Source organism: Rhinoderma darwinii, chromosome 6, assembly GCF_050947455.1.
Source record: "Rhinoderma darwinii isolate aRhiDar2 chromosome 6, aRhiDar2.hap1, whole genome shotgun sequence".
NCBI classification, from domain to species: domain Eukaryota; kingdom Metazoa; phylum Chordata; class Amphibia; order Anura; family Rhinodermatidae; genus Rhinoderma; species Rhinoderma darwinii.
The window spans coordinates 133,028,670-133,053,849 of record NC_134692.1 but is presented as its reverse complement, the minus strand read 5'-3'; the positions used below and the strand labels follow the sequence as shown (position 1 = coordinate 133,053,849).

Here is a 25,180-nt window from a genome sequence, read left to right as displayed (position 1 = left end):
TGCGGAGTTTCCATCTGGATTTTCTGTGCGAAAATTCTGACATGCTACGAATTAAAAAAACATACAGCAAGTCAATTTCCGCACAGAAAATCCAGATGGAAATTCCGCAGTGTGAATATACCCTTATTGTATAATAAAAAAATTAAATAAAGTAGTGCAGTGGTCTCCAACCTGTTGTACTATCGAGCCACAGAGACTTTGTGCGCCGTCGTATGGTGTTCCGTAAAAGCAGCGCTTCTATGGCAGAATACCTCCTTTGGCCCCCAAGCACATGGGTCGGATTTGCTACAGAAAACTCGGCCGAGATACCGCAGGGAATTCTTTGCAAAAGTCCGCACCAAATCGTGGTTTTGGTGAAAACTTTTGGGCCGGATTTACCGCTTCGCACACCAGATAAGGTAAGCAAAAAAAAAAAAAAAGTCAATACTTACCTCCCCGAGTCTTCTATAGAGACGCGTCACTCCTCCCCCATCTGATCTTAGTGCTGCCAGCCTCTGGGGATGACTTTTCGTCCCATGTGACTGATGCAGCCTGTGATTGGCTGCAGAGGTCACATGGCATGAAACAACGCTATATTTTTTTCATGTCTTACTTGTGTTTTTTGTGGCAAATTCGTGGCTTTTCCACAGCAAATATCACAAGACTTGCTATTTGTTGCAAGATTTTAATGCGGAAATCCGCAACGAATATGTAACCATTCCGCAGATTAAAAATCTGCATCGGTCAATTTGTGCACGGAAATTTTCAACAGCGTGTGGATAAGATCATGAAAATTTCACCCACTTTGCTGCTACTGTAATATGATGCATATTTTCCATCCGCAAATCTGAACGGAAAGCCTGCAGCAATTACGCTACACAATGCGATGGAATATGTTATTATTAACTGTGGTTATTTGCTAGCAAATGCTACACGCTCTAGAATTCTCCTGATTTATTGGGGTAAATTCACACATAGTGTACATACTGCGGAATCTCCGCGACAGATTTAGTTTCGGAAAATCCGCAGCATAATACAGTAGCAGTAGAGTGGATGATATTTGCACGAATCTCATCCACACGCTGCGTAAATGATCGGAAAAAACACTCGGAAATCTACCTACGGAGTGGCTTTTTAATCGGCATCATGTCAATTGTATTTGCGTAATCCCTGCTTTTGTGTTTTTCGGCTTTTCCTTATTGAATTCAAAGGGGAGGTGAAAGCTGCAACAAACCGCAAACGTTGCGCTTTTTTTGCGGCAGAAAAGATGCGAGACCGCCGCAAAAAAAATGCCGTTTTGAAAAAAAAATAAAAAAATCTTATACTTACCCAGAATTCTGCACTTCTTTGTCTAGGCCGGCATCCTGAGATGACGTTTTATCCCATGTGACAGCTGCAGCGGTCACATGGGATATAACGTCATCCCAGGAGGCTGGGCTGCAAGACGTCAGGGTAAGTATGATTGTTTGTCTGGTTTTTTTTTTGTGGTTTTTTTTCAACGCAACTGGCGCGTTTTTTTTGGCCGGAATTACCTTTAGTTGCCAGGGCAGATACGCGGTTTATCTTTATGCCCTGTGTGAACGTAGCTTTAAAGCCAATAAAGCTTTCTCATTGTGTTCCCTGCAGTTGCTAACAGGGGGAGCTCATTGTATACAGATTTTTACAGCGCCCATTGAGTTAAATATAAATGCATAAATCACTCTGTAATGAGCTCCCTCTAGTGGTGCCTGCGGGCAGATAGAATTGTATAATGTAACTATGACTGTATGAAGGGGAGCCAGGGGGTTTGGAGCTCTATGTATGAAAAAAAAAAACGCAGCCCTCAGCTCTATAATTGGCTGTTATGAAATGATAATTGTCATTAAATTAAAATATAGTACATTTGGCAGAGCAGTAAGTGGGGTCCTTTTTTTTTTTTTTTTCTTTCTTTCTTTCTTTCTTTCTTTCTTTCTTTCTTTCTTTCTTTCTTTCTTTCTTTCTTTCTTTCTTTCTTTCTTTCTTTCTTTCTTTCTATGGGGACCTTTTATGTCTTTTTATACGCCCAACATCTCTGCTTGCTGCCAGTGAGCAAAAAGTATTGTTTGAATCCAGGGACTAAAAACACTTCCTGATTCATGTTTGGTTACAAGAGAGGGCTCTGATATACTGTAACGAGCCCTACAACTGAGTAAGCAGCAAATCATCAGGATAGGTTTTCAGCCAAACAAGAAATGTTTCATTCACCGACTACTAGTAGACTTCTTAAAAACAGGAGTAGAAACATATTATATTAGAAAATGTTGATATTTTATAGGATTTTGTATGTTTACACACTGTTCAGAACTATACGTAATGTGTGGGTTTTCTTTTGGTAGTCTGTATTAATTGTAAGACTCCTCTGCAGTAATACCAATGTTCTGTGCCACGTTTTCACCTTGGGTTACCAGGAGGCCCCATGTTTTGCCAAATATACGGCATGTTAGGGTCAGCGGGGGGTGGGTAAATAGGGTATAGTTTCGCTCTAATAATGTTGGGAACCATTAAGTTAATCCTTTCTCGAGTTAGGAATGTATGTGGAATTTCCTCCTCATCCTCCATGCAAACCATATCTAAAAGGATCTTTCTTGTCTTACAGAGTCTGGGGTCAGCGGACCGGAAAGAATTTCAAACACCAAGGTAAGAACTCCTTCCCTGCCATTTGTTTACCTGTTACTACAACCTATTCAATCCTTAATGGCAATTAATACTGCAGGCGAACGTAAGTGCTGTGTACTGACAGCAGGGGTTCAATCAAGGCTGGTCTATACAGAGAATATAATGACATGCCATATCATAATATACTACATAAATACATATATAGGGTGAACATTATAGGTGTCATTCATTCTACTCTGCAAAGATTTGAAAAAAATCTATGTAATTGTTCATTTGTGTGCAAGACGCTTATAGATCTAGGATACGGACTGTAGGACTGTACATTGCAAAGTCTCCAATACTGTGATCAAATAATAGCATCACGAAGTGCCCAAATAACAAAGCCATACAGTTCCCAAATAATGACCAAGAAACAGAGCTGTATAGTGCCTATGTTATACCCAAATAACAGTTCTATACAGTGCCCAGATAATAGTCCTCATGTCCTATATTATGCCACATGCACCATTTAAAAAAAAAGTTGGCACAATTCATGTAACCTATGACACTATAGATACACGGCTACCCACATAATTCCTGGACTTGGATGCTCAAAAAAAAAGTAGGTCTGTGTTTAAGGGGTTGTTCAGAATTAGAAAAAACATGGCTGCTATATTTCATAATCCGTGCCACACCTGTCCATGAGATATATCTGGTACTACAGTTCATCCCTATTGAAAAAAATGAGGCAGAGCTGAAATACCAGACAAAATCTGTGGACAGGTGTTTCACTGTTATGTGAACAGCCATGTTTTCTAATCCTGGACAACCCCTTTAAGCACAGCAGCAGCTCAATCTGCCGGCACCTGTTGACTGCCACCGCTGGGGAATATTTTAGTCCTCTATTTAAACCATCTGTTTCCACTGAAGCTCCTCATGTGGGATGGCAGTAAATGTTCTGTGGCTTTGTTCACATTACAGCCTTTGGCCATGGGTGTCTCCATTACAAGATTTTTTGCAGAATAAAGATAGACCACGTCTACCTGTCCGTGATCTCCTCTAAGCATCCAGGAAGAGATTCAGTGACCACAGCGGAATAGACGAGGCTAAGAAGATTTGTGGTTGTCACCCTGTGCATTCTTGGTTTGTTGCTATGCAACGGTCCAGACACAGGATAACAAATATTTTATTATTCAGTAACCTACAAGAGATAAGTGATATGTCACAAAAAATAAATGCCAGACCTAAATGGCACCATAGATTTCGGTCATAAAAGCGGCATTACTTATTGATGGGAGTTACATTTTATTCCAAGAATTTAGGTTGTTGTCGTCGCAGCTGTCAAATAGTATTTTTTTTTTTCACGAATAGAATACCAGAACTGCAGTGTATAGTGACATACCCACAGAACAGCAGAGTATAGGAGTGTAACTCTGCATAAGAATGGTCTGTGGGGCAACCTTTATGGGCATTAAAATACCAAACGGTCTGCAGTTTGTGGTGGTCGTGTGCTGCAGAAATGTACGTTAACAAACCTGTGCATGCAAAGAACAGAGAACCAGATTACAATATAGGATTAAATGTATTTGTTCCGTTATGATTTGGACGGGAAATGATGGTGGTGATTCTATTGCACGTATAGCGTTGATATTTTACAGGAACCCAATTATCGCTAACCTGCCCATAACCATCCATGCTCCCCCATTCTTCCTTTCTTCTCATGTTTCCCTCTTCACATCACGATACAATACATCGCTGTGTCCTAGCAGCAAGGAAACCAATGTTATGTTTGCTGTCATAATAATAGTGTTATAGGATTTCACATGAGGTCCCGATCATTACCCTCACGTCACATGGAATCATTCAGATTTGTCTCCTGTAGTATTCCTGCCGCAGCGCAGGTTGTTTTGATGCTCCCGGTGCATGCAGCGCTACAAACCAATGTTCTGCTCATATACCGGTTTCCCTGGTTATAATATATAACCTCTCACATTTATATATTTATACCACCGGTTCACACTATAATAAGGTGATGACTTATGTCTTGTCCACACGTAGCGGAATTTCTGCGTATTTTGCATCCGGCATTATGGACGGAAAATACGCAGCGGAATACAGTAGCAGCAAAGTGGGTGAAATCTAACCAATCTCATCCACACGCCGCGTAAAATTTCCCACCAGAAATTCACCTGCAGTACGGATTTTTCGTACCGCAGCATCTCAATTCCTGCTGCAGAAAGTGGACAGAATTGCTGCGTTTGTTAGAGGAGATGTCACCATATCCCATCATTGAGAAAAACGCCGCAAAATAGGCACCATTTTTCTGCAGTAAAAAAACTCAGGAAATAGTGTGTTTATTTCAAAGCGGAAATTCTGCTGCTTTCTGCGTAATTGCGGCAGAATTTTTTTGCAGCAATTCCGTTATGTGTGGACAAGCCCTTACAGTGGATGATACCAGACAGGTCACATGACTCAATGGGGGAATATATTAAAAGGTTTACATCAGTTTTTGCCATAAAAAAATTGGCAGATTTTGGTGTACGCCATAGTCGCACTAATAATTCTCATAGTTGTAACCTTCCACTTTTTCCGCCGCTTTCTGAAAGTGGCGAGAAGTGCGGGCCTTGGCCAAAGGGTGTAGGGGCCTTGCTGGAATGCCAAATTTATTATATTTTACACCAGAAAAAAGCAGAAATCTACGCCTGCTCATACCGGACCTCGTACCTTACCTTCCCCCTTGGACACATGCCTCCGGCTTCCTCTTCATGCCGCGGCTCATTCAGGGTCCTGATGCCGGGCAGCGTCCGTATGTGACGAGCATTCAACGTCCTCAGTGCTGCATCACATAGGGCAGCGTCAGTACCTTGAATGAAGCGGGAGCAGGTGGGGAGAAGAGCGGTATGTATTTTATTTTATCTGATGGGTGATGGAAGAGGCGCGATCGTTACACCACAATTGTAGCGCACAGCCAACCACAGTTGTGGCGAACGGCAGGAGGAAAGATGCGACCCATTTATTAAGAGGTGTTCGTCTCTTAATAACCAAATCGCTGGAGTCATATTCAACACATTTATTAAGACTGGTGTATGAAACCCCAATCATCCTAATCTACCCCGGAATGTTTCACAATTGACACGCTCCAATAATAGTGACTGGGATAAAGTTGCGTTCAGTTGTATTGAAATATAACAGTTCAAGAATATGCAACTTCTAAGCGTCATCAAGTTGCAGATATGTTAAAGGGGATCTTACACAATTAAATTTCTACATTCACCATTCTGAGCTGATTAATTTAATAATATATCCTTACAGTGGTCCGAGCTCTTTTTTTCTGATACAGAATTTCAATTCTCCTGTATATACATTAGTATTATAAAATTCTGGCTGCCTGCAGCCACCACTAGGGGGAGCTTATGAGTTTACTTATTGCGCGCAATGTATCAATTATAAGATAGCGGTGGCTGCCAGCCCTTCAACTCTATGCAGGAGATTTATTTAGGCCCAGTTCACACAGAGGTTTTTGACGTGGAAACCGTGATGCAATCAGCGCCAAAAATAGCCGAAACCGCCTCCCATTGATTTTACTTGAAGGCGAAGGCGTTTTTTTTTTTTTCCCTGCGGCGGCTCTTAGCCGCTCGCGGTAAACAAAAAGTGGCGTGCTCTTTCTTACCACTGTTCCGCCTCTGACCTCCCATTGAAATCAATGGGAGGCAGAGAAGGTGTTTTTTGCTTCTCCATGCAAGCGAATATCGTGGCAAGAAATTGCAGTTTGGTCAAAATCTGACTCAAAATTCCTGAATGAATTTTAAGGCAGATTTTTTTTCTGCCTACAAGAAAACTCTGTGTGAACAGGGCCTTAGATTAGAGATTCATAATTAATTTAGTAAATTAATCCGTAGGTCAATACAGGGGATTTGGAGCTTTGATCTCTCTAAAGATTTATTAAGAAACTAATCAGCAGAGAATTTTTACCTATTTAGATAAAAAATGGAAATGGTGTTCAAGAGTGGAAATTCCTTTTAAGTAGGTCAAGTCTTAGGGCTTATTCAGACGAGCGTGTAACTCGTCCGTGTGACGGGTGTTAAAAAAAAACAAAAAAAAAAAAAAACAGCCGTCACACACATGTATTTCTATGGGGCTGTTCACACGGCCGTTTTAACGAACCGTGTTAAGGGTCCGTGGAAAAATAGGACATGTCCTATTTTCTTCCGCTTTACACGAATCCCTCAATAGACTCAAGTCTATGGGGATCCGTGAAAACGGGACCCGTAGGGGTGCGACTCGGGCGTGAAAAACGTCACTACTTTGTGTCAATCTGCCCTTATAGATGAGTCTGACATGTATCTGGAGTCATGGGCCACATTTATGTAACACCGGCCTTGTTGGCCATCGCAGCCAATCACAGTGCAGCTCTCATTTGATCGAAAATAGTGTAAACTTTGCTCTGGCTGCTATGGACAACAGGGCCTATTTCTCTGTCAGACCGTTTTGATAAGAGGCCCAAATCCAGGATTAGCAAACCATGGCTGCGATCTTCCAGGAACAACACCACACCTGTCCAAAGGTTGTGTCTGGGATTGCAGCACAGCTCCATTCTTTTCAGAATGGAGCTGAGCTGCAATAACACATACAACCAGTAGAACAGCATTGTTTAATTTTTGGAAGAATGCAGCCATGTTTTCCTAATTCTGGACAACCCCTTTTATTTATATGGGATGCTAACAAAAATGGGACTAAGCTGCAATACCAGACACAGCCTCTCGACAAGAGTAGCGCTGTTACTGATAATAAAAAAAAGCTGAATTTTTATTTTTTTTAAATTTTATACAACTCCCTTCAACAGGGATGTTTTTCTAATGACACAGAAAACTGTAATGAAGTGAAGCACTGAGCTGGACTAGTTTTTAGTCATGAGGCAATATATTCATAATAATTTATTTCCCCCAGTAGTTGATCTCAGGGGGTCCGGTGCCTGTAGGAGGTATTTTATCTGCTACTTCTTGCGTCTGGGAAATGTGAATCAATTAAACTGCAAATATGGCTTCCTACTAGGGATGAGCTGAAATGAAAAAGTTTCAACTGAGCAGAAAACCTGCAGCTGTCATGTGCTGGGACAGACATGACAGAGGGGCTGTGATCCTCAGAGGGGCAACAGTTTTTATATTTTTTGCTAGAGCACCAGGAGAATATGCAGTCCAGTGCAAACCTCAAACTGCAATAGTGGCAAACACTGTATCGAAGGGAAAGTCCGTCCCAGGTACAATAGGTACAAAATCTGTGCTGAATAACTTCTTAATATAGCTTTATAGTTGCCCAAAGCCCCAAACCCCCTGCATAGAAATAAATAACGTTCTTGCTGCCTACAGCCACCACTAGAGGGAGCTATATGCATAGTGTGAGTAATATGTGTTCCATAGGTGATTTGTGCTGATTTAAATATTTGGAGTCTTACATAAAATTAGTATAAAATCATTATTTATTCACATAGGCTTGGCATTGACATCTTCTTTTGGCTCTTATGACCTATGAAAAGATGTTCAAGAGCCACCACACATTCTAGGTTGTACGGTTTGTGTTTAGTACTGAAGCTTCTCTGCATTGTATCCACGGCACATTCCTATAAATCATTTCCTGTTCACTGAATACATTGTTTCTTACACAGTGTGTAGCATTATAACCCCTCCTGTCCAAGCATTATACAGGTGACCAAGCACCACACATGGTGCAGAGTAATGGGAGGGGGTCACACTATAAACTAGCTCTATCTATCTATCATGTATCTATCTATCTATCTATCTATCTATCTATCTATCTATCTATCTATCTCTCGATCTCATATCTATCTATCTCTCGATCTCATATCTATCTATCTCTCAATCTCATATCTATCTATCTCTCGATCTCCTATCTATCTATCTCTCGATCTCATATCTATCTATCTCTCGATCTCATATCTATCTATCTCTCGATCTCATATCTATCTATCTCTCGATCTCATATCTATCTATCTCTCGATCTCATATCTCTCGATCTCATATCTCTCGATCTCATATCTCTCGATCTCATATCTCTCGATCTCATATCTCTCGATCTCATATCTCTCGATCTCATATCTCTCGAGCTCATATCTCTCGATCTCATATCTCTCGAGCTCATATCTCTCGAGCTCATATCTCTCGAGCTCATATCTCTCGAGCTCATATCTCTCGATCTCTCGAGCTCATATCTCTCGAGCTCATACCTCTCGATCTCATATCTCTCGATCTATATCTCCATTATATCTGGTAATTTGAGCGTTCTATGCAGCATGCAGTGTGACATTACTGCAGCTCTGGCTGAGATGTATAATTGTGTATATTGAGGCTGTAGTATGTGATGATTAGAGTAGGGAGCAGGAATACTTTCTCCCTCACAGCGAGTGCAGGGTCTGAAGTGTTTGTACTGAGCTCACAATGCTGCTAAATGTCAGCCCTATTTCTTTTCCTTGATCTGTGGTCTAACCACAGGAATGAAAGCTTCATTCTGCTGCAGTGACTCCCGTAGACCTCCCGCCCTCGTCCTGGCTTCAGTTTGTTCCTTTGCTCACCCTGTTGCTACCCTACAAAAATCGTCCCAACAACTGCAGGGCATGGAATGATTTCTTATTAACCCTGAGATGTTTATTACATGATATCAGACGATGACAAATGCCGGGCCTCATTTATCATTATTGTCTAATAGAAAACTAGCCGCCTTGTCCATAGCAACCAATCACAATGCAGCTTTTATGTTTCAAGGGCTGTTTAAGAAATGAAAGCTGAGCTCGGATTGGTTGCCATAGCATCAAGGTCAGTTTGTATTGAGTAAATGAGCCCGATTGTATTTGGGGTGCAAGTTTCGAAATATTAAAGCAATATTACAATATTATTTATTTTTTAAATTGATATAAATCCCTTATTGAGAGCCTTACATAGATCTATTGGTGGTCTACAATTATTTAAAGGGTTTTTTTTTACCCAGGTCCGGTGGTTTTCGGAAAACCCCTTCACTGTGCCGGATGTCAGGAATTAAATTTTTTCCAAATAGATTATAATGTTTTAAAAAAAAAACTGCTGCCACCGCTGCAGCCCGCTACTTGTCTAGTCGCCGGTCCTCTGGGTAGTAACTTCATTAATGTAAATTTTCGTTGTTCTATGATCGCAAATTACCAGCAACTAATGTTGGAGAAAACCGGCAAAAGCCGGTGGTTTACTAGGTGGGGGCCTATTTTCTTCCACAGAAAAAGATTGAGATTGGAAAAACTTCATCTGTTTATACAAATCTATGTAAAAGCCTCCGTACGGGTACCGTTACTTTGGAACTCCAGGTTGAAGTATACCGAAGTCAGATGGAAGTTAATCTTTTACTCCAATAGGGAAGTCATATGGAAATATGTTAAAACGTCAGATGGAAGTATATTTTACAAGTACATGCTAAAAAGACTGCTGCCACCACTGATGCCCGCTATGTTACTCGGGGGAAGTGTACGGAAGTCAGGGGGGGGGTGTGTACGGAAGTCGGGTGGGAAGTGTACGGAAGTCGGGGGGGAAGTGTACGGAAGTCGGGGGACATGGAAACATATGGCCAAAACATACTCGGGTGTGATCTCCCAAACATAATGTACGAACATATTCCAATAGACTGCCAGAGATGAAGCAGACAAGCGTGTATAGAAATCGTATCTAATACCCCAGACATCCCTTGACATAAGTAGAATAAATGGCTCTTCTGGGCTCCATCAGACGGACAGCAGCCATCTTATGCCGCATAAACTCTCTAAAATACAGCTTTTATTCCGATTTCATGCAAAACATATCATTACTAATCCTCTCGATACTTAGTCCTCTCTATGGCCATTTATTTGCATGGCATTACCCAGAGTCCTTAGCTGCTGGGGAAACACTGTGTTGTGGAATTATGTGGTAAGTCAGTTTCTTGGAGCAGTGTGTGAATGTGCTCATAAGTGTTCTTTATCATTAATGCACAAGAGAATAGAGACCTCTATTCATACACCCGGCAAAGAAAGAGGGCACTTCTACTACTATTTACAGCCACCTTGTATAGAACAGACATTATACCACGCCGAGGGACGCGGGAGGTACACCAGCCCCCCAGGGCTGGATTCCGAGCCTGAGCTGATGGAAAAATAATATGTTAATTACTTGAGAAAGTGGCATTTAAAAAAAAAATACGTCTTGGCATGGGATGGTGATAAATGTCAGGATTCAGATGCTGGTGCAGGAAAATATTTCTCAGCAGTTTAGCTGGTCCTACACCGAGGGACTATACTGAATAGGATTTAACCCTATTTATATATTCAGTCTTCACCATGAGGTCCATGTGAAGCCCTCAAAACCGAGTCATTTTATACCGTTAATACCAATTTGGCCTGTAGGTTAAATTACGCATAGTGTTTAAAACCTGATATGTTTACCAAAACCTTTCAAAAGATCTAAAGCCTCAAAAGCTTTACCATCAAAGGGACAATGAAACCTCACTGCTTCTGTTCTTTATTATACATGGGGCATGATATTGATTTATTCTATAGGACAGTGTCAAAATATGCAGCATTCCAGGACTTTTTTTTGAGTGCCAAGGTACCAGCCCCCTAACAGCATCAGCCGCAGGAACACCAGCAATAGGACACCCAGTAACAGTCATAGACCCTAATAGAAACCACAGGACTCTCAGTAACAGACGCAGGATCTCCAATACCAGCCATAGGACCTCCAATATCAGTGACAACCACAGTCTACCTGTAACCGTGGCAGTCACCCCCCATCCGTGAACAAAGTACCCTAAGGATGCTCTCCACCCTCCCTACCGTTGTACCGGGCCAAAGCTTACACGTGCTACTTTCGGCTTGCGTGCCACGGGTTCGCCACCTGTGTTATAGGGGATGAACAATTTAGGTGTCATGTTACCCGCTTTAGATTGTTTCATATGGCATTACGTCACCTAAGATAATGAACAGGACCTCAAAAATAAGTCTATTATCCCAACTGGATCAAAATACAATGAAATCTCCAAGAAGACTCTAATGTAGTAATCTAATGTGTATGGGGGCAGCTGAACTGTCCGCTGATTCTGTCGAGGGAAACAAGGATTAAGCATGTGGAATTTTACCTTGGACAATCCCGTTTCCCTGTAGATGAGCGGTGCCAGAGGTGTCTGGCAGCCGCTTATCCCCTTCTATAGCAGTAAACGTGCACATTTAGTGGATAAGAGTTTATTGAGGAGTCAGGGGGGATATCTACAAATTAAATTCCTGCAGGTAGATCCCATTTTTTTATTTTTCAGGATATAGGGTCTGTCTGACCCTCTTTGGTACCCGCTATTTTTTTTTTTGGGCTGATCGAATTGTTTCTTTTGTGAGATAACTGGTGCTCACCATGTATGTCCGCTCCTTTCCTCCATGCTAAATAGGCATTAACATGGTCATGTGTCCGCAGCATGGGAAAAAGTAATCAAATATTATAGCTTTATATTGTATAATTCCACTTTTATATAAATAAAAAGTATTCATTGTATCATGGAAAGTAATAACCTTAGGATAGATTTTGTTTCAATAACTCACAATTTTTAAGATCTGTGCTTGCTACCAGTGAATGGGATCATTGTTTACATTATCATTAAATCCTCACCTGATCTCTGGGCTCTTGCTTTGTAACTAGTTGTGCACTAGGAAACCAGTGTTTCCAGTTGTTGACAGCAAAACAAGAACTTGAAAATGGTGAAGAAATGAAACACAAAGTATATTATAAACTTGCAAAACTATTATGTATGCGATTGATTTACATAAAACTAGAAAACTCCTTTTCCAAGACTTTAACTGCAGGAAGGCGCCACAGGCAAGAGAGGTGTTCAAATCACCGGTGGACTTTCCTCTCTCTACTTTATACCAAGCCGTGTTGTCATTTTGGCTTTTTGCTGCACTGGTTTCTATAGTAACAATATAGTTCTTCTTCTCTCTCCTCTATTAATTGCTCTGACTGCAGTGTCATTAAAACTTTCTGTCTAACTATCCAGATATTACCTGTCATGCTGCTAGCTGTGCAGTGTACGGATTCATTGCTGGTGAATAGACTGCGGCTGTAATAGGTACGGTCATGTGAATGTAGCGCTCCGTGAAAATGCTTCTACTTTCAGTGACTTGACAGTCATTTGGTCAGGCAACGCAATGGCCGTGTCCTCAGTGTAAGGACACGATTCTCACTGCTCCCGTACCGTGTCCCCAGCCGCAAAGCTTCTGATGTTACAGCAGATTTTAGAATAAATAATCTGACCTGAGCTCTGTACTCTATGGGCAAACACTTGAATGGGGCTGAGCTGCAATACCAGACAAAGCCTACGGACAAGAGTGGTGCTGTTTCTGGAAACACTGACTATTTTCTGATCTCCTTCAACCCTTTTAATGCAGAAATAGGTGGGCGCATTTGATATAAAGTCAATAGCTTTCTATGTACTTTGGATATTCTTTTTGTATTTATTTATATATACAAGTTTCTGTGCACAGTACTGTTGTAGAGGACATCACAAATTATCACATAGCTGTTCCCTGCATGCAAATTCTATGGATCATAAATATGAAGAGGAAAGTAATTTGCCTGTTAAAGTGCACCTCCACCAAATATTAAATGCTCCTGAATCCCTTTCTGCATAAGCTTTTTTTTCTTTTAGCTGCTTTGCTCAGGTTTTGGCAGATATAATAGCTATCAGAATGCTACTTCCGGTCTACCATATTAACTGTCACAAAGCGTAATTGTCTGTCACCCGACCTCCCCTCTTATGTGTCTGACAGTCAATCACAGGGAGAGCACCCTCTTCTCCCATCTACTTTACCCTTTCACTATAAGGACACCTGCTTGGCTCAATCTATTCCTGTAGAGTATAAATTGTGATCTGGTATCCATGAAACATTTTTTTATTTTGTCCCTCAAGAATACATTAAGAAGACCAGAGCCTTCATCATGAGGATTTTTTTTAAATATTATTTAAAGGGTAACTAAACGTTTAACAAACTTCTGACATGTCATAGTGACATGTCAGAAGTTTTGATCGCTGGGGGTATGAGCACTGAGACCCCCACTGATCGCTAAAACAAAGTAACAGAAGCGCTCGTGTGAGCGCTGAGCCGCTTGCTTTCGGTTTGGCTTTTCTTGGAAACCCGAGCTGTTGGTGTACGGACTCAATAGAAAGGTCTATGGGCCCGTACACTTCTACATCGGCTTTCCGAGAAAAGCCAAACAGAAACGAAGCGACGAGCGCTTCTGCTGCTTCGTTTTAGTGATCAGTGGGGGTCCCACTGCTCCGACCCCCAGCAATCAAAACTTCTGACATGTCACTATGACATGTCAGAAGTTTGTTAAACGTTTAGTTACCCTTTAATAAACTAGTTGAAGAACAAGGAATGCTGGGAAGTATTATTGAACAGTCCCATAACACATGAGGCAGGAAGTAGCTAGCTTCTCCTGCTATTTGTGTTCAATATCATTCAATATAGTTGGCAGCCTGGAACTTACCTGCATGAAAATAAAGTAAGACATTTATAATAAACACATGTTTAGGGTCCACCCTGAGACAAAGACCAGGGACGATTTAATAACTGAAAATACTCTTTAATGCAGAGTCTGCTCCAGATATATGTGGGTCCTTGCCACTGTGGCCAAACCTGTCTACCGTAACCTCGGCTTGATCAGCTTAGAGCACGTTTACTCCCATTGCCACGGGTCTCTCAAGCCCAATAGCACGTTCGTATATTCATAGGGGAGGGGTGGGCAGTGCTATCGGAGGGGGGTTGTAATTGTTTACCTCCTTTTTATATGGATCTCATTTTATCACGTACTATTGATGATATATAATTTTTTTTAAGCATCTACAACCGTAAAATAGACCAGTTTATCCTCCCTTTACCCCATTGCCTTTGTTATTCTTTACTACTGTCCATGGTACTGACAGAGTCCGGGCTCCTTCCAAAGCTTGGCAGCAAAAGTAATTTTCAAGATGATGAATCCCCATATAATACATTCCCCCTTGATGGTGTCCAGGTCAAGTTTTACAAAGTCTGTCCAGGTAGAGCTAATGCTTTTCAGCAACAACTATTTACTTTTCTGCTTTCTAATTATTAGGGTATGTTCACACGATGCGGTCATATGGAGGCATTGTTTTGCGGTTTCTCAATGAAGTTGGGGGAAAAAAACGCAATTTGACTGCATTGTGTAAATAGACCCGTAGGGCTTAACAAATTATTATTCTACTCATTGCACTTATGTCACCATACTTAGAACATGGGCACCTTCCCTTTTACCCTTCGTGGGTTGATCAGCAGTAGTAATAGGGCATAACTAAAGGGGTTGCAGAGGTAGCATTTGCATGTGGGCCACGGTGCATGAGGCCCCTACGCCACATAAGAGGACAACTTTATTATGAATGGCACATGCTAGGCAGGGGTCGGCTTTGTTACAGATTTTGCACTGGGGCCTACAGAATAAGCTTCAAGTTATCATATGCCATATAGGTCCTCTACTATGTAGTATGTAGGAAGCTTGCTGAGCCTAAGGTGCTGGACAGAATACCCTGTCATTATGACGGTCATGTTTCTTGCTTCATTCTATATTCTCAGTACGTGCATTATGCACTGAAGGAAAACATGATACATCATAGATCCCATAGACATGTGCACTCTAGCCTTTAGGATCAAGAAGAGATGTGCAAATTAAAGGGTTCTTCAAATTGTCCAGCTGGCCGTAAAAAATATCCAAAACACATAATGAATTTGACTTATGCCATGAACTCCAATGCAATTTGCCTTAGAATATATGTCTCCTATGAATTTTGGAGCATATTTTCTTAGACCTCCGCTTAATGCAATTCCTCTGTTCTTCCTAGAAATGTATGAATAAATTGACAACTGGGTGTCAAAGGGGGCGTGTCCCCATACAGTTTCACTTTCAGCACTGATTGGACAATATCCGTGTGTGTAGAGAGACACCCCCAACTGGTAACACCCAGTTGTCAATTTGTCATGTATTTCTAGGCGTAATAACTAGGGAACCGCACAACATAGAGTTCTAAGCTAAAATGCTCCATAATTGTTGTTTCACATGGTATACAATTCTTTACTAAAAGACTTGTCAGAAGAGGGTGACAGATCCTTTTTAACTCTGACAGCAAGGGACTCTCAAAGCTCTTACCCCCATTTTGATCTGGTCCCTTGGAGAGTGCCTCATTGCCAGTATAGTCGGTTGGCCCCTGCTTGTGCCACTTTTTAAAGCATAAACCGCTTCATCAAGTCATCCAGTCCTAAATTACTTGAACGTGATCCCTTGTGTCATTTGTGTGCGCTAATAATCCAGTGGTGCTACAATGTAAAATATATCATTACACGAGGAAAGATAAGCACGACAATTACTCTGATTATGGCAAATCTTCCAGATATAGTTCCTGATGTGTGTTTATGACTCACAAATAATACTCCTCTATCACAGCTGCCGGGACCAGATTACTCACCATACCATTATTTTCTATGTATAACATAGAGGCCGCATCTCCACAGTCATCAGTATCCGCTGTGTTCAGATCTCTGCCGCGGATCAATATCTCTCTCATTTCTGTCCTGACCGGAAATCACATGAACGGTTTCTTTACTATAGAGTTCAGTTGCTATTGAATGAATGTGATGCAGGGATACTATCAGTACTTCTCTTGACAGACAGGCTCTACAATCCTCAGCAGTACTTCCTACTAATCCCGGACTCCCTAGACTTTTAATATATCAATGGTCTGACTATTTATCCTCTCTGATGCAGGTATACATAGCGGTGACTGCGGGGGAGTCAGAACAGCCCTGGTCCTGTGCTCTCTTCGCCCCAAGCTAGGACCGTTCTGTATAAAATTAGCTCTCCAGAAAAAGAAGTCTAAATTAAAAGCATAAATATTTGTGAGCAGCGTCCTCGCTAAAACCCCAGCATCCCCCAGCCAAACATTGGAGGTGTCACATGTGATTACAGTAGGACAGAGAGAGGCCTTTTCAGCCGCAGACACTACTCCTTTAATGCCAGAAGACGCGGCAGGCGGCTCAGACCCACAGCCGATCGAGCTCTCATCAATCAGCTCTCGCTATGGCTCTGAAAGGGCCAGTTTGTTAAACAAACACACTTAGTGTAAAAAGTTTATTCCAGGTAATTAGGGCTTCACTGCAATGGAAACAAATTATTCTGGCTACTGGTGCCAAGCCAAACAGCAGCAGGGGAGAGACTGGGGAGAGGGGAGAGCCACATACAGAGCAAGGCAGAATTATTATTAGGAAAAGTGACCAGAATAATGTCTCCAAGTCCAGATCAACGACTTACGTCTTAGAATAACGGTGGAGGATCTTTCTAGGTAACAATCTTTCCCAATCCAGATTATAACTTCAGAAACATAGAAGAGCAAATAGCATCCGCGCTCACCCACTGCTCGTATTTAGTCTTATACCCAGTAAAAGTTAAACGTAACCTTGCTGTTCGGTAAGGTGTACCTGTTAAGGTCCTATTACATGGCCCGAGAAAACGAGTGCTGATCGAGGCAGCTCTTGATCGGCACTCGTTTGCTCCTTTACAAAGAGCAATGCTTGGTTATGTATGGGGACGAGCGAGCGTTACTGAAATTGTTCGTCCCCATACATTTCCATCAGGTCGGGAGCGCATCTCCCTGTTTACACAGGTAGATGTGCTGCCGCCAATGGATAATATTATTGCTGCACAAACGAGCAGTTTACTTGCTTATCGGCTGATTGTTGCTCGGTCTACCCAGGGCAATGATCGGGAACAAGCATTCATATGTACGCTCGTTTGCCCAATCATTTGGCCCTTGTACAAGGGCCCTAGGGACCTTGGGTAACCATATAGGCAGCCCTTGGGAAGGGGGGGGCCCGAGCCCTGGTTAATTCCTACCCCTTTGTGGTCAGGTGGGGGCGCTATGTATGACTCCCCGATTCAGAGGAACTGCATTGTTTGCAAAGAGTGGGAATAGGACCAGGAGTCAAAGATAGGGTAGCGAAGCGGGAAGCAAACACCAAACCCTTTTGTGCTGGGTAGCAAAAAGCTATCCCCATTTAACCTTGGCTATGGTGCCGCCTCTCTTCTGTGCACGCCACTGGCTAGACCCTCTAGGCGCTATTGCTTCATAAAAGTGAATGTGGCAGTAATATTTCTTTATCTCTAGCAAATTTCCATATACAAATGATAGCAAATGCACTTTCTATTTATGAATTTACCAAATTTACCAGCTTTATGACCAAAAGTATTGTAGTAAAATTAAGTTTCATCTCCAAGAGTGATAAGACTGTTCACTTGTACCCTGGTTGGATGGCTAGGGCGACCAGCAGGGAATAGGCACTGGGTACCCTGGGGGGGGGGGGGGATGACAACAAGCCACTCTGCCTTGCCTTCCTAAGGGATAGTCACAATGGATCAATAAGTCATCGGGCATAGACATAGAGTATGAATTTAGTACAATTAAAGTAACTCTGAGAAAGCTGATACGTTATGTCTAGGGCAGGGCCTTAGGGGGCGCTGAAGGGATGCACAGAACACCAAACTGAATCCCTGTGTCTTGCAGTGCCCCCTCAGGCCCTGCTCTAGGTATAACACCGTTATCAGTGGAGTGTTCCTTTAAGATACCATTCTATACACCTCTTTCTTTGGATTTCTACCATTTGGCAATATCTTTACAACAAATTTATGTATGATTAGGTAGAGCGGAAATTCCACCCAAACTACAGAAATCTATTACTGGCATTGATGAGATCGACTGACCACTTATACTATATCATCTATTAGTCATTTCTACCACCCTTTATTAATAAAAGTGAGCGAGAATTCGCCACCACCCTGCCCAAAACTGGCATAACCGAATAGTAACGTGATATGGTTCAAAGTTGTATCATTAACATTATTCCAGCATTTTCCTACCCAAGTAATCAACCTCATACTCAATACTTGAGAGCATTAGTATACACATATCTTATATAATGTAACATTTTATACACAGATCTTCCCCGCCATCAGCTTCTTCATTTCCTTCAGCATTACAACTTTCTTTCAACAACCAAACTAGTGCCATGCAGGGCCCTACTGTGACATCACTGTGTTCATTACCTCTGTACTGTGACATAACTATAATTGTTATCCCTGTATTGTGACATCGCTATGCTTTGTTTTCCTTGTACATTGCTGTGTTTATTATCCCTATACTGTGACATCACTTCATTCATTATACTTATACTGTGACATCACTGCACTAATTAGCACTGTACTGAGACATAAACATGTGTATACGGTATCCCTGTACTGTGACTTCACTGTGTCTATTAACCCTGTACTGTGACATCACTGTCTATTAACCCTGTACTGTGACTTAACTGTGTCTATTAACCCTGTACTGTGACATCACTGTGTCTATTAACCCTGTACTGTGACATCACTGTGTTTATTATCACTGTACTGTCACATTGTGTATATTCTATACTATGACATTTCTGTGCCTATTATACGTGTGTGTGTGTGTGTACCATTGTGCGCATTATCCAGGTTCTGTGACATCACTCCATCACTGCCATATAAAGCCTCATGCACACGACAGTGTTTTTGCGTCCGCAATTAATCTGCAAAAATGTGGATGAATTGTGGACCGTTTATTGCTATGGACCCATGACCGTGGTTTCCACGGTCCGTGCATTGGCCAAAGCTCATTTAAAACCATGTGTGCACGGTCCGTGAATTGCTGACAGCCCGCGGATGACACTCTGCGGCCATCCGTGCCGTAATCACGGACCGTGCACACGGCTACAGCCGTGTGCATGAGTCCTAAGAGGAGACCACCAGTACTATATACTACTTATAAAATTGAGGGACCCTGTTGCAGATTTTCATCAGGGCCCATGTATGGAAAGTGGCTCCTCTGCGATCACAGTGCACTAAGGACATTTCTACCTTTACCCGTCTGATTTGTAGATTTATGGCTCATGATACTAAAAGTAAATCTGCATGAAACATCACATTCCAGAAGTTGGATTGCGGTAAATGTGTGATTGTGATGAATAGGCTCCACCGAGTATTCGGCTGCAGACATGGATTCTGGGTAATGACACACAAATAATCAGCTGGCACTCACTTTTTGTTGCTTTGACATATTACTGCAACCCGTGTCCGTATTTTTACATGGATTTGTTTCCTTAGGCTGCAGTATGTTTTGCAGTCAATCTTAAGACAGATGCTTAGCCCCATCAAGTTTATTTAGATTTTTCGGACCTACCTCTTAGTTTTTTGGCTCTTAAGTCTACGTAGGCCGCAAGAATGTAGCTGAGAGATATTAAGGCCTTCCCGCTGAAGTAGAAACTGGTAATTATTTTTTTTTAAGAGCCAGCTGTAGCTTGGAGCTCAAGTCTGAAGAACAAAATTGAAATTTGGAAGCATGAAGAAGCATTCTATAGGTGGCTGTGTTTATCCAAACCTTTGCCGGCTCACGCCTTCGGGGTGCCTGAGGTCAGAGCCTCTAGATCTCGTTTCCAGGATGGATATCGGGTATTCCCCTCTGTGTTTTGCGGTGAGGTGGGCTGTGTGTTTGTGTTTTGTGGTGAGGAGGGCTGCGTGTGTTTTGTGGTGAGGTTGCATGTGTGCAGTTATAAGGGGTGGGAAGGTGTAAATAGGATGGAATGCACACACATTCCTAGTGAACACATGCTAGACCTTCGAGGTAACCCGCTTTTCATTGTCACAGCCTTTTGGTCTTATAGTAGATGTGTACGGGACTGTGAGACTGCAAGGGACGTACAAACCTCGGTCACATAGTATAGTGGTACAAAGACACACCGTAATATAACCAAATTATCCATACATAGATATATCATTGTGTCTAGAGAATATCAGTTTAGGCCACATGCACACCGCGGCACACTGTCTGTAGTACAGAATTATATGCACTCTGTGTGCCGCCATGGTGTTTCTGTAAGATGTCCTATTCTCTCCTAAAATCAGTGCTTTTAGGGAAGGATACCTTCGTAATATGCCATCCGATGGAACAGGCCACCATTTTTTTTAGAACAAATCCTCCACATGTCTCCATAAACAGTGAATCTTTTCATGGAATAAATTGACAGCTAGGTATTACTAGTCCTCTTCTTAATGGGACGTGTACCTGCACACTCACTGTGAAGGGACAGACACTATTGACAAAAAATTGAATGGTGACACCCAGTTGCCAATTCATACATTTACAGGAGGAATAACAGAGGAATGACACAACACAGAGTATTGTTATTTCATAAGGGTTGCACAACACAGTCATGGGGAATGCAAGCATTTAGTAAAACTGACACGTTAGGAGGGATGACCGGCCCTATCTAAGAGTGAAAAATACAAGCAAATGTCCAATGAAAGATACAAGGGTTGTTTCTAAAATCTTGCAACAGTTTTTTTTATGGTACAATAAGGACGTTCATCTTTGAACTAAATATATATATATACACTTCAGTGACATTTCTCAGTTGAAATGTCTGTATATAATAGTAGTATAAACATCACATTGTGATGTCAGAACCTGACCATTATACAAAGATAAAGGGTGCTACAAAGGCACTGTTTATCTCTCCTTGCAGAAGCCGTCTTTCACAGATCACCCTTGTAGGACTTTCCTTCTGACATGTGGGGCTCCCTCTCTGAAGAGGTTCATCAGCAGTTGCATGTAGTATACAGTTCAGGGCCCAGCTGCTACAGAACATCATAATACATACCTCCGCTGCCACAGACCTTTTTTTATGAATCAATCAATGGTGGACAGGAAGCTCCCACTCGCTATTCAAAAAGAGGTTCTGCAGCAGTTGATGTGTGTACTAGAATGTAATATAAGGAAAAAGGTGCCCCCCTACTGTGAATTCTAAGAATGTTCGTATATCTCTCTTCGTTCTGTTACCTGCATAAATATACTCCGCCTGCTGTCTCTTGCTTTTATATGGTCACAGGATTTTTTGGTGACTTATAATACTCCTATAATTTACAGTAGGGGGGGGGGGCAATAGTCTATATATTATGGATTCTGCCTCTATAATGGTTTGTAAACACGTTATTTGTGCTGTAAGAGATGTTATTATTATCACTAGCAGCTTTTACTTAGACCCAGTGGAATGTTTGCTGGTTGTTTGTGCCTCTTTTCAGTAGCGCTCTGTGAGCAGTCCCAGACAAGAGATGGTATGTCAGGAGATCTGCCCACTGGAGCCTCTGCATTAAGTGAGACTGCTGACTCCACCGGTAACAAGGACTCACTTTGATTTCCCTCTTTTTGCTACTCAGCACCAAATGTTTTGATTCCTAATTTAGATTATCCATCCTGACAAGTTCCAAAACGTGCTGTCTTCTGAAACCAGCGCTGATGGGTCTGCAGGCTCCTCTGAAATAGCACCCCCTCCCCCACCCAATGCTGGGGGACAGTGAAACAAGCAGAGAGTGGTACTCAGGCAGTGCAATAAAATAGACTTTAATATCAGATTGAGTTTTTAAAAAAAAAAAGGTTTTTAACGTATTTTGGGCAATGCCCCAGAAAATAAACAAGTAGGATTTTTGCTTGTATTCTATTTCTTTGAGTATTATATGAAGGTGGGGGGACATCTGTTAAGAGCTTGCTGGTGATGCGATACAGTACTGTGCGAAAGTTATAGGCAGCTGTGGAAAAATGCTGCAAAGTAAGAATGTATTAAAAAATAGAAGTGTTAATAGTTTTTTTAATTTGTTTTTTTTTATCAATTCACAAAATGCAATGTGAATGAACAGAAGAGAAATCGAAACCAAATCAATATATAGTGTGACCATCCTTTGCCTTCAAAACCGCATTAATTCTTCTAGGTACACTTGCACAGTTTTTGAAGGGAATCGGCAGGGAGGTTGTTACGAACATCTTGGAGAACTAACCACAGATCTTCTGTGGATGTCGCTTCCTCAACTCCTTCCTTCTCCATGTAATCCCAGACAAACTTGATGTTGAGATCAGGGCTCCGTGGGGGCCATATCGTTACTTCCAGGGCTCCTTGTTCTTCTATAGGCTGAAGATAGTTCTTCGGGTATGTTCACACGCAGTGTTTTCAGGCATATTTCGGCTTGTAAATGCCTCGTAATACGCCTTTGAAAAACGCTAGTGAAACATTGACAAACAGCTTTCCATTGAAAACAATAGGAAAATCTGCGTTTTTTTATGCTGCTGTTTAAAACCCCCCAAAAAAACGCGCGTAAAAATACGAAGCATGTCACTTCTTGAGCCTTTCTATAGCGGTTTTTCATAGGGTCAATTGAAAAGCCGCTCCAAAGAAAAAAGGCCCAAACGTTTTCTGCTTCAAAAACGGCTGAAAATCAGAAGCTGTTGTCCCTTGAAAACCGCTTTGTAATTCAGCCGTTTAGAGCCAATCATCTGCCTCCCTGATGGTATTGCATGATGGATAAGTATCTGCCTGTATTTCTCAGCATTAATCCTGACCAAATCCTCAACTCCATTTGCTGAAATGCAGCCCCAAACTTGCATGGACCCTCCACTATGCTTCACTGTTGCCTGCAGACACTCATTATTGTACCACTCTCCAACCCTTCGGCGAACGAACTGCCTTGTGTTAAAGCCAAATATTTCACGTTTTGACTGATCAGTCCAGAGCACCTGCTGTCATTTTTCTGCACCCCAGTTTCTATGTTTTCGTGCATAGTTGAGTCGATTGGCCTTGTTTCCACGTCGAAGGTATGGCTTTTTGGCCACAATTCTTTCATGAAGACCACTTCCGGCCAGACTTCTCTGAACGAATAAAACTACCTTGTCTCTTGTTGCTGTGCTTAGTCTTGCCATGGTGGACCTGTGATCTGAAACTGTCTTCCACAACCTCACCTTTGTAGCAAAGTTTGGCTGTTCCTCACCCATTTTTTTTTTTTTTTTTTTTTAAAAGGCTTTATTTTCAAAACTTTTTACTGTACAAAAAGACAAGTTAGAAAAACGAAATGACATTTAGATAGGCATCAATACAGTGAATAAAATGTCAATCCAGAGCAGATACTTTGCATATATAGAAAGATACAAAATTTACAGCCCTTAATGCCCAACTCAGTCAAAACTTACATTTATTCACATTCATCCTAGTTCCCTAAATTCCTCACCCAGTTTTAAAGGGTAACTAAACTTGTAAAAAACTTTGACATGTCAGAAGTTTTGATTGGTGGGGGTCTCAGCACTGAGACCCCCAACGATACCTAAAACAAAATGACAGAAGCGATCAGGTGAGCCCTGAACCGCTTAGTTTATGATCGGCTTTTCTTGGAAAGCCGAGCAATTGATGTATGGGCTCAATAGAAAGTCTATGAGCCCGTACACCAATTGCTTGGCTTTCCATGAAAAGTCAATCAAAAACGTAAGCGGCTCAGTGCTCACCCAAGCACTTCTGCAGCTTAGTTTTAGCCATCCGTGGGGGTCTAAGTGCTCGGACCCTCACCGATCAAAACTTCTGACATGTCACTATGACATGTCAGACGTTTATTGAAAGTTTAGTTACCCTTTAATCCTCCTACACAGCTATTTCTGTTACAGTTAATGACTGTGTTTCAACCTACATATGAAAATGATTATTATCACCTGTTTGGTATAATTGGTTAATCATACACCTGGCAATCTTACAGAATCCAAGACTTTGTGAAAGTGCACCTAGAAGAATTTATGCTGTTTTGAAGGCAAAGGGTGGTCACGCCAAATATTGATTTGATTTAGATTTCCCTTCTGTTTATTCAGTTTGTATTTTGTTAATTGATGAAAAAAAAACTATTAACACTTCTAATTTTGAAAGTATTCTTACTTTGCAGCATTTTGTCACAACTGCCTAAAACTTTTGCACAGTACTGTGTATGTAGAATAATGTATTCCTGTTGTCAATTATATTAAACCTTCATAACTGCCATACGGCTATATACGTTCCAACTGCAGATGCCCCGTGCAGTTGCCACGTGCATAAATGTTGACAGCCTTGAAGGGGTTTAATGAGTGCAGACTGCACTGCACACTCATATATGCCGGGGCTTTAACAGCCCCGGACTACACCCCCCCCCCCCCACTGTAGATAGCGCCCCACACAATCCCCTGTAGATAGCACTACCTAAGCTCCCTCTAGGAGCGGAATCCCCGATCAGCTCTCTGGCCGGGGATTCTCCTCCAAGTGGGAGTCCCCAACGTGTCTCCATCCCTGCTGTAAGTAGTGACCCCCCTGTAGATAGCAAACCCCCCTGTAGATTACGCCACCTAAACTCCCACTAGGAGCGGAATCCCTGGTGTCAGATCGCTCTGTGCTGGGGATTCCGCTTCTAGAGAGAGCCTGTCCACAGTCAGGGGCATTCTCTAGGAGTGGAATCCCCGGCCAACACTATGTCTGGGGATTCCGCTACTGGAGAAGCCCCATATATGCACAGTGACGTCAGGGGCTACTCCTGGAGCGGAATCCCCGGCCACAGCGCTGCCGACGCTGAGCCAGGAAATTCCGCTTTTAGAGTTAGCCCCCAACGTCACTGTCCACATATGG

The 25,180-nt window shown here is 42.0% G+C and overlaps 1 protein-coding gene across 10 annotated transcripts in view; it reads left to right on the top strand.

The window, feature by feature from the left end:
• The window catches only part of LOC142655814 (ankyrin repeat and fibronectin type-III domain-containing protein 1-like), a 219,469-nt gene that overhangs the window by 99,874 nt on the left and 94,415 nt on the right, over nucleotides 1-25,180 (top strand). For all 10 annotated transcript variants that reach the window (XM_075830400.1, XM_075830398.1, XM_075830397.1 and 7 more), the window contains one exon: nucleotides 2,594-2,634. In XM_075830400.1, coding sequence (XP_075686515.1) covers nucleotides 2,594-2,634 — 41 coding nt within the window. The remainder of the gene's footprint in view (nucleotides 1-2,593; nucleotides 2,635-25,180) is intronic.